The 10,713-nt window shown below is 50.9% G+C and overlaps 1 protein-coding gene across 2 annotated transcripts in view; it reads right to left on the reverse strand.

Annotated features, from left to right (window-relative positions):
- The window catches only part of DOCK11 (dedicator of cytokinesis 11), a 193,548-nt gene extending 183,199 nt beyond the window's left edge, over window positions 1-10,349 (reverse strand). The window contains exon 1 of one of the 2 annotated variants that reach the window (XM_059385729.1): window positions 9,981-10,349. In XM_059385729.1, coding sequence (XP_059241712.1) covers window positions 9,981-10,082 — 102 coding nt within the window. In that variant the 5' untranslated portion in view covers window positions 10,083-10,349. The remainder of the gene's footprint in view (window positions 1-9,980) is intronic. The other variant, XM_059385730.1, reaches the window with a different exon arrangement.
- Between the last annotated feature and the right edge of the window lie 364 nt (window positions 10,350-10,713).

Here is a 10,713-nt window from a genome sequence, read left to right on the forward strand (position 1 = left end):
ACATTTTCCGTCCTATCGGCTATGCTGGAAACCCGTATGCACTATTCCAGATAGAACCTATCCTGCTAGCACAAAACCAGGATAACTGAATATAAAGCACACTCATTTCTTAGGAGACATTTAAGGCTTTATGAGTTTTCCACTAAAATACATGTTTCCAAAACAGACCTTTAAAAAGGCACCTGAATTTGAACTTCAATATTCACTTAAAAAAAAAAAAAAAGAAGAAGAAAATTGACGATTAATGAATGAAAGGGATGTCAATAAAAGTTTTGGGAGGGAAAGGAAAGAGCACCAAAGTTCTATTTTTCCACACAGAGCTCCTCTAACCCCTCCTTTCGTGTCAACCACTCTGAACAGACTGTCCTGTCCTAAAGGTCAGTGCTTTTGCAAAAGGCCTCGCCCACAAGTTCCCTGGACCAGAGGGGCTTCTCCACGGGCAGGAGCCGGGGTGTTCCTCCCCACCAGAGGACCAGCCTTCCCACTCACTCATCAGACCTGGCTGAAGGCAAGGATGGCCAAAGATCCAGAGCCCTAGCTTGCACCTGCCAGTTTCTTCTTCTAGGAAGGGGGCGTGCTTCCCTTCCGCCCGTTTTTCTTTCGTCTGGTGACCTGGGCTACATACCCAAAAGACTTCTTGCCCACCAGAAAGCCTGGGAATATTCATGAGAGCCAAGAGCACTTGGCAGAGTCGCATGCCAAGGCCCCTGTTGTGTGCTTCGCAAGCCACGCCTCCTTTAAGCCTCTCCACACGCCCACAGGAGGGGTTATCAAGACACTAGAAGGTTAAATAACTGACCCAAGGTCACCCGGTAAGAAGCCGAGCTGAACTCTGAACCTGGGCCTTCTCCTTCCAGATCCCACTCCACGACGTCGCGCTGTTCTCATAAACCCTAGCTTCCAGGCTTGGAAGTTCAAGGAGACCGCTCTCAGCCTCCAGGGTGGGACACGGCAGGAACCGACCGAGGAGGCATCCGGCTAGAAGTGGCTATAAAGCAACAGGCCAATGTTACGCGTGAGCAGCACCCCCAGCCCCGCCACAACCCACATTCCTGACAAAAGCAAAAGGAGAGCAAGAGATCTAAACCCCGACGAGATGTGGATCATAAAATTGCCGCTGGATTTACAGAAAAGGGGAAACAGCTCTAGCTCCTTCTCCTTCCCGTGGTTTCCAGCCTTCCCTTCTGTGTTAACAACAACAACAACAACAACAAAATACTAAGAATTCTTCAACAGGCCTTACTCATGATTCTGTATCTCAGAAGAAAGTAACACCCAAGTAGGTAAATGACTCCTTTGAACTGAAATGCCACTAACAAGTAAGCGGTGGGGGGGGGGGGGGGCTCCTCTGAGCGGAGGACTAAGGGTTTGGGAAGGTAGCAAGCACTTCTTCCAGTCCGTGGAGGTCCAGTAAAGGAATGCCAAGGTGAGTCACACGTGTACGCTGTAGATAAATCTGAGTGTTAGACATTACCGCTTACTTTCCCTGACCCCCCCCCCCAAAAAAGGCCTCTACACTCAAATAAATGTGGGAATTGCCATAGAACAGTGTTCATGGGCAAAAACCTGGTTAACATTGTTGAACCCCTAAAGGACCGAACCCTTGAAAAAACAGTAAAGATCACCAAAAAAGAACGTGGGGCGGGGAAGGAAGGCAGAGATGACGTCACCAACTGAAGGCAGAAGGCAGAATAGCTAGGCTCCTGCCAATTTCTGTCCTCTCCATTTGGGTCATTTGCATACATCTAATCTCCCTTCCGGACCTGTGAGTCCCTTCAGGGCAGGAAACGGCTCAAGCAGCCCCTCTTCTCCCCAGCTCAAACTCTGGGTGGGGGAGCTGCCCAGGGGGTGACCTGACTTCCCATTTCTGTTCTAACTGGAAGTCTGGGGCTAGCCTCCAGACCACTCCTCCACGCCCTGCCTCCCACTTCCCTAATCACCCCCAAAGGTGCAAACCTCTTTAATCAGCCTAATCTGGCCTACAAATCTCATCGCGGGCCTCCCCCTCCCCCTTCCTCCCCTTCCTGATCCCATTTGGAACACCTCTGCCCTCAAGAACCCTAGTCTTGGGGCGCCTGGCTGGCTCAGTTGGTAGAGCATGTGACTCTTGATGTCAGGGTTATGAGTTCAAGCCCGACGTTGGGAGTAGAGTTTACTTAAAACGATGCATTAAAAAAAAGGAACCCTAGTCTTTTGCCAGAACACAACACTACGTGCTCAGCCATTCCCTAGAATGTTCTCTCCACAGTAAGCCTGACTTAACTGAAAGCCGGTTTTATCCTGACAGCCCTCTCGGGATGAGGTTGCTCTTCTTCTTTTCCTCTCCCCTATCACCAAACACACTTTGCCTCCGATTCACTCCGGCTCAGAAACCTCAGCGCCATCTTGACTCCACCTCCTCTCCTCTTTCCCTCCCACTTCTTCCTTCCTCTCTTCTCCTCCCCCTTCAAGAATCCCCGATTCTATCACTGAAACACCTCTTACATCCTCCCCCTTATCTCCATTCTCACTGCCTCAGGTAAGCCTTTCTTATCTCTCTCTCCAGAACTGTGTAACTATATGTTAACTAGTGACCTGGCCTCCAGTTACCCAACACCTCGTCCAGCCTACATACTGCTGCCAGTGGATTTTCCCGAGTACCCACCGCATTCCCGGCACTGTGTGAGGCCCTGGGCATAGAGATGAATACACAGCCCCTGACTTCTTGGCTAATATCTAGAAAGGGCAAGAAACATCACCCCCTCCCCCATCTGTGATAGGCCCTTCTAGAATACCTTTGTTTCACCAGCTCCCTCTTTTTTTAAAACCTTTATGAATCACTTATACATTAGACACTTTCCATACACTATCTTCTTCTTTTATCTTCCTAAGAACCACACAAGGTGGGTACTATTTACCCCATTTCACAGATGAGGAAAATAAGATCTGGTTACGGGCCTCGTCTCACAAGGCAAGCAAGCTGGTGACCAAGGCCACATTTAGGCCCAGGTCTGACTCTTGAGCCTGGGCTCTTGCCTCCCATGTTTTAAGTAGGACAGCAAAATTCTGGAGAAGAGCCCAAATAGGATGACCATGATGGTGAAGAATTTCGAAACCAAGTCATATGAAAAAGAGAGGAAAGAAATGAAGTCTCTTTGGTTTTTGCGAAAAATGGCACGGTGCTGGGGCGCCTGGGGGGCTCAGGCGGTTAAGTGTCAGAATCTTGATCTCGGCTCAGGTCCCGATCTCAGGGTCCTGGGATGGAGCCCGTGTCAGGCTTGTGCTGGGTGTAGAACCTGCTTAAGATGCTCTCTCTCCTCGCCCTCTGCCCCCCCCCCCCCACAAAATGACATGGTGGATGTCTCCAAATATTTGAAAGGTTGTCATGCGAAAGAGGAAGCAAACATATTCTGTGTGGCTCCAAACAGCAGAGCTAGGTCTGGCTATGGCAGAACTTAATGGAGTAAATTTCAGTTCAAGAGCCTTTTCTAGCATACCCCTATACCCCTCCTAACAGGCAAGTAGCATTTAAGGAGAAGCCAAGTCTTCATCTGTCAGGGGTATATGTAGGGGGCAAGCCTGCCATGTGCCAGTGGTCTAGATCAGCATTTCTGGGCACATGAGAATCACCTTGAGTAGTTTTCAAAACACACGATGCCTGGCCCCACCCGGGACTTATCGAAACAGAGTCTTGGGGTTGAGACCGTTATTGCAAGAATTACAAACCAGGAAATACGTCTGTAAGAAGGTTCACTCAAATCCCCCAAAGAAGAAATACAAGTGGCTAAATCCACATATGACAAACTGTTGGAGAGTAACCGAAGAAATGCAAATTGGAATGGTGCTGTACCATCTACCTACCTCCTATCAGACTGCAAAGACTAAAAAATATTAATAACCAGTGTTGGCATGGGAGAGGGGAGATGAACATGTGCATATTCTGATAAACAGTGAATGCCAACAACTTTCTGCAGGGCGATTTGACAGTGTGTTCCAGGGGACGCTTTTTTCTTTTAATTAATCTATTTATTTTTAAATTCCAGTATAATTAACATACAGCATTATATTAGTTTCAGGTGTACAACACAGTGATTCAACAGTTCTATACATGACTCAGGGCTCATCACGGTAAGTCGGTAAGTATACTCTGACTTCTCACCCCCCCAACTCCCCTCAAGAGATTTTATTTATTTATTGGACAGAGACAGAGAGAGAGCACAAGCAGAAGCAGCGGCAGGCAGAAGGAGAGCGAGCAGCAGACTCCCCGCTGAACGGGGAGCCCGATGCGGGGCTTGATCCCAGGACCCCGGGATCATGACCTGAACCGAAGGCAGATGCTCAATGGACTAAGCCACCCAGGCATCCCATCAGAGGGCTTTTTAATGCTAAAAATGTGTCTAATATTGCAGCAAACAACTCCATTGCTGGAAATTTCCCCTGAAGGGACAATCTAGCAAGCTTGGAAACACCTGCTCAAAGATGTTCATCCGTTAATGTTTTATACCCGTGCTGTCTGAAAGAACTTGCTTCAGTGATGGGCACGTTCTCTGTCTGCACTGTCCTATTTGGCAGCCCCAAAGCCACATGTGACTACTGTGTATTTGAACGGTGGCAAGTGCAAAGGAGCCAATTTTTTTAAGTTAACATAAATGTAAATGGCCACAGGTGTCTAGGAGCTAGCACGACTCACGCCTCTAACACCACAAAACTAAAAACTACCAAATTATCGCACAACGAAGTATGATTACCTACCAGACACGCACAGTGGAAGTTTTGGCCATCATTAAACATGATTACGTGCATTTACATTAACTGAAGTGAAGAAACAAATGTTCATAGGATATTAAGTGAAAAAAATTATTTCAAAGTTTGTATATTTTTTCATCTTCTTTCATAGATAGATACACACATAGAGATCAAAGAGTCTTGACCTACACACGTTAGAATTTTAACAGTCTCCCTGCATAATGAGATGATTATTCTTGCCTGGTTTTCCACCTTTTCTACAACAAATATGCATTTACTATGTAACAAAGCAATAAACGTTTACAAAAGAAAGCTTAGGGGCACCTGGGTGGCTCAGTGGGTTAAGCCTCTGCCTTCGGCTCTGGTCATGATCTCAGGGTCCTGGGATCGAGCCCCACATCGGGCTCTCTGCTCAGCGGGGAGCCTGCTTTACCCTCTCTCTCTCTGCCTGCCTCTCTGCCTGCTTGTGATTTCTTTCTTTCTCTGCCAAATAAATAAGTAAAATCTTTAAAAAAAAAGAAGAAGAAGAAAGGAAAAGAAAGCTTAACAAGGGTTAGTCCAGGAAAAAGGCTCAACCCAGAGATTTCTTGTGCACATTTGTCTTAGGAAACAAATTCCACTATTTGGTGCTTCAAAGAGGGTTCACAGAATACTCCGCCCGGGGCTTTTGGACAGATCCTCCAGGGGTGACTTGCCCTGGGGCCCCCTAACCTGGAGCAGCCCACGGGAGCAGGGAGCCTCCTTCTTGTTAGGCACCAACACTTGGGGTAACCGTCCGCAGCTCATTCAGCCAGAGCCTAGCTAGGTCTGAGAACCAGAAATGCTTGGTCAAGAAGCCCATCGCCATGGGCTTTATTCTGCGTTGTTGTTTGGTCCTATATTAAGGAATCACCCACAACTTCCCTGGGTGGAGGGAGCAGGACAGCAGATTCGTTTCCAGGCCTTCCCTACATGTGAACCTAACACACACTCCAAGCAAAGGTAGTTGTATGCGGTGGGTTGGGGGGCAGTCAGCAGCTGCGGCCACTCTCAGCCATCCTCGGCTTTTGGAGAGTTTTTCTCTACCAGGGTTATTAGATGACATCCAGCAGGTGCCAGCTAAGGACATATCCTGCCTCCAGGGGCTAAAGCCCGGAACATCTAGCAACTCTTTCCAGATCCTTCTGCGCCCGAGGAATTGAGGGTAAGTTCCGCAGCAGTAGGCAAGCAGTATTTAAACACCTACCAAGCAATTTTTCCCAGGCTGACAGGAGGACTGCCCTTAAGGGCAGCTAGAACATGACAGGTTTCTGAATGACTTTGTGTCCCCCACCCCCCCCCCCCGGCAGAAACAGCTACAGCCTGAATTGTAACAAAAACACGGTTTCAACTCTGCATATTAAATGTGTATATATGTAAAAACTTCTCTTTTAATCACACACACTCTCAGGTTATAATATTCTCCCCAAACCTCTCCCAGGAAATCTCCGCCAATGGTTAATTCTATCATTATCCTTTTCCCTTGGTTAAAACTGACCTTCACATAAATGCCAAACCTAAAGGAAAATGCAGCAACCAGTCTCTTTCCCTGCCTGCTTCATTATTTAGTGAATAGAGGCGTGGGCATACTAATAACTGAATGAAAGTGTGAATCCTACATGCCTACATGCTATATACAGCCCAGGACCTCAGAGTTCTTCAAAACAGGGAGCAAAACGGAATGATGGTAGCCGCATGCCAACAAGGATACAATTGTAAAAATAATAATAATAAATTTTAAAAATCCAAAAAACCAAACAAAACCAACACCCATCTAAGCGGGAAATACTGTGTATTTGCCGTATATGCGTTCAGTCTGGAGGGTTTTCCAAGTTCTAGTGGGAAAGCCACCGGAGGATGGCGTGACCTGCTGTGGGAATGGTTCCCTCGTGAAATCCCACGAATACAGGCCTAACTCCTTTCATCGCACTTCGCTTTGCCCTGCTTTGCTGATAATTGCGTGTTTTACAAAGTGGGGATGTGTTGCAAACTGCCTCGAGCAAGTCTATCAGCACCATCTCTCCAAAACACCTGCTCACTTCACATCTGTGTCATTTTGGTTACACCTTGCAAGAGTTCAGACCTTTTCATTGTTATGGCACTTGCTACGGTGATCTGTGATCGGTGACTACGACTCACTGAAAGCTCCGATGATGGCTGGCTTTTTTTTTTTTTTTTTAGCACTGCAGTTATTTTTTTAATTAAGTCATCTAAGTTGTTTTTGAGACGCACTGCTATTGCACACTTAACAGACTACAGTATAGTGTAAACGTAACTTTTTGATGCACGGGTCAAGCAAAAATTTCATCTGGTTCGCTTTATCATGATAGCCACTCTCCGGCGGTGGTCTGGAACCGAACCCCCAGACCTCTGAGGTATTCCTGTGCGTGAGTCCGTATCGAAGCCCTAATGGGAGTGTCGTGGGTTTATAGCAGCAAGTGTAAATCCTACTTCAGCTGTCCCTAATAAACACTTTGGGGCTTAAATCAGAAAAAAATCACAAGTTGTAGCGGCAGCTGCAACACGGTCCACTTGCGTTCCAGACACCCATGGCTTTACTAACTCTGGTGACTGGCTCTTTGTGTCAGAAAAACAGGAGCCAAAGAAAGAGCCAGTTAGGAGAATCTACCCCTAAAGGTTGCTTCCTTGTTTCTTCATTGACCGAACTGCTTGCAAACAGCATGCGCCAAGATGCGAATAATCTAGGTGTCCTACTGACAAACACATACAAAGACCCAACCTGGGCTGCAACTAATAAGAACAAATGAAGAAAATGGCACCTGCATTCACATATAACTAGAGGGCACCTACCATTTTTCTTGAATGTGGGAGAAAGGCTCAACAGATATTCACGGGTTTGGATTCCTAGAATCTGTCCCCCATGTCACCCCTCATCAGCTCCCCAAATCTCCATGTGGATCACACACCAGAGTAGTAAATAAATACCATTCCAGTGCCTTGCCTGGTAAACATCTGTGCACTCAGTCCCAAGTAAACCAGGCTGGCAGCAGCTTCCAGATAAATCTGCTCCCACTAACAGTTTTTCCAGCTTTGTCACGGAGCCAGCAGTAAGGAAGAGGTAGCTGTACCTGTGGTATACAAAATTCTTTTAAAAGCCTCAAAGCCTGGGGCACTTGCATGGCCCAGTCTGTTAGGCGCCCTGACTCTTGATTTCTGCTCAGGTCGTGATTTCAGGGTCATGGGCTAGAGCCGTACTCAGTGGGGAATCTGCTGAAGATTCTCTCTCTCTCTCTCTCTCTCTCTCCCTCTACCTCTGGCCCTCCCTGCCATTCTCTCTCTCTCTCTCTAATAAATAGATAAATCTTAAAAAAAAAAAAAAGCAAGAATGTTAATATTAACGTTTTGCTGCTGAGGGTAGCAGGTTGAAGGCTGGTCAAATCCCACTGGACGTTTGCCGGGGCCCATTTCTACTCTTGAAACCATCTGTCCACATCACGGGCTCCCTTGGCACCATGCAGCAGAGGGCCAGCCACCCCAGCTCAAGCATTTTTTTTTTCCCCCATATTTAGGAAAGCATCTCCTGAGCGAGGCAGATTGAATCACTTGTTAGCAATCACCCAAGATGAGAGCCGGGTATAAATGCCCTACACATGGATTGCCTTCCTCTCTAAACTGGCTGTTATGGCAGCCGAGGTTCCAATCTGACCCTAACAGGACCTCATTCTAAAATCAGTGAGACACACAATAAGCCAAGTCCATTAAAACAACATTAAAGGTCTGGTTTTAGCTCTGCTAAACAGCAGGATTAAACTTTCAAGGGTCCAGCCACGATAGAGAGATTTCTTTAAAGTCACTTGGCTTTGCACAGTTGTAGCTATTAGGGATCAGATCTTTATCTCAAAGGTACACATTTTACCTTTGATCCTCCTCCAGAACTCCCACTAATGTCAACTTTCTCCACGGTTGGGATCAAGCCCCTGGCCTCCCTTTAATGTTGGCTTTATCGCAGATTCTACAAGATCAACAGAAAAATCACAAGAAAAAGCTGTGAAGTTCCCCTCCAATGATAAGTTGTTGGAACAAAAAGAGCCCACACGTAAATGGTGAAATTTAAACACAGCAGACGAGACGCTGTAAGGTAGAGGGAAAGGAGACACGAGAACGAAAAGCAACAACGAAAACCCAAAGTAACAAAACAAACACTAATGGCTTATTTGGGGTTTGCTCTCTAGTCCAAGAAATTGGCAACGAGTGTCTTGAAAACAGAAGGGGCGAGCGCCCGTTAGCACTGTCCGCTTTCCTCCTGAGCCAGACAATCCGGAGGGGGCTGAGGGTGCCATGGAGGGCTCCCAGGGGGTCAACGCGCTTTCAAATCCCCATCCCCCAGCCCTGCCGCCTCGGAGGCACCCCCGGGCTCTGACACCCACCACCCCCGCCGTCCTCCATCCCTGAACCCGCACACACCATCATCCCCCAAATACTGCCCCATCTCCTCGCCTCTGGAGCGCTCTTGGGTCCCAGGGGACACCCTCGCCCTGTGGCAACCGACCCCGCGCGCACTCGCCCCGGAACCCCGTTGTTTGCAATTCCCTCCCTCCGCGGCAGCAGCAGCAGCACCCGTTCGCCACCCATCACCACCCTCTCCCCAGTAGCGGGAGGAAGTCGCTCTGCTTCCTCTGTTCTCACCGCCCGCCCGAGCTTGGGAGCCCGGGGCTTTTTGGGTGGGGTTCTTTTTTTGTGTGTACACAATGTGTGTGTGTATGTGTGTGTGTGTGCACGCGCGCGCGCGCACGCGAGTGTGTGTGTGCAAAACGCTCATCGCATCCTTCCGCCGCGGCTCAGGTGTCCGCAGGAGGGAATCGGGATCTCGTCGCGCCCTGGTCCCTAGCTCTTTGTGCGGGCTCCAGGGCAGAGCGAGGTCCGCTCTCCAGCGCACACCCCCACCCCTCCCGGGGCCCGGGCCCGGGTTCCGAGCGTCCGCCTCCCGCGCAGCCGGCCGAGCCCCCGAACGCCCGTCGGGGTCCCACCGGGCGCACGCCTCCGCCGCACCGGGCGGCCGCCGCGCTGTCAGCGGGCGCCCGGGACTCGGACCCCGGCCGGCGGCGGCTGGTGCGCAAACTTACTGAAGCGGAGAAAGAGCCCGGGGCGCCGCGGGCGGCAGCCGCCAGCGCCGTTCCGGTCCCGGTGCCCGTGCCCGCGCCCGCGCGCAGAAAGCCACCCCGTCGCTCCCGCCCGGAGCGCGTCCTCCCGGGGCGCCCGGTGCCCCAGCCACTCACCAGCACCACGGAGCCCCGCACGGCCTCCGACACGCTCTGCCGGAGCTCGGCCGCCGTGCCGGGCTTGCTGAGCCGCTTGGTGAATTTGCGCACTTCGGCCATGGCAGCGGCGGACGGCTGGCGGCGGGCGCACTCACTGCCCCGGGCCGGGGCGGCCACGGCCGCGGCTGCTCCCTCTGTTTACCCGCCGGCCGACCGGCCACATCGCAGCTCGGCGGCGGCGCGGCTCCCGCGGCTCCTCCCTCCCAGCCGCGGCTCCTCCCTCGTTCCCTCCTTCCCTCCGCGGCTGGCCCGCGCGCTCCCTGTCCTGCCCCACGGCGGGGCCGCTCCCTCCCCTGGAGAGCCTGGGCTCGGCTCGCGGCGGGCCCCAGGAGGAGGGTGTGTCCGGCGAGGAAGGGTGTGTGCCGGGGGGAGGGCGAACCGAAGGGGGGGCGAGGGTCACGAGGGAAGAGGGGGGAAGTGGCAACCGCTCGGGCTCCGCCCGCAGCTGATGTTGCTGGTGCAGCCGCATCCGGGAGGGGAGATCGGGCTGCTTCGCTTTTCGCGCGCGCCTGTGTGTGTGTGTGGGGGGGGGGGGTGGTGCAACGAAATATCTCCAAGTGTGGGGCGTGTTCCACCCCAGTGCCCCTATCCCGCCCCAGCGGCTGCAGTGGCTGCAGGAGAGCCGGGGGACTCTTGCGTCGCCCCACCCCGCCAGCCCCCAGGGCCGCGGCGGCGAGGGACCGGGAAAGAA

The sequence above is a fragment of the Mustela nigripes genome, chromosome X, assembly GCF_022355385.1.
Source record: "Mustela nigripes isolate SB6536 chromosome X, MUSNIG.SB6536, whole genome shotgun sequence".
Lineage (NCBI taxonomy): Eukaryota > Metazoa > Chordata > Mammalia > Carnivora > Mustelidae > Mustela > Mustela nigripes.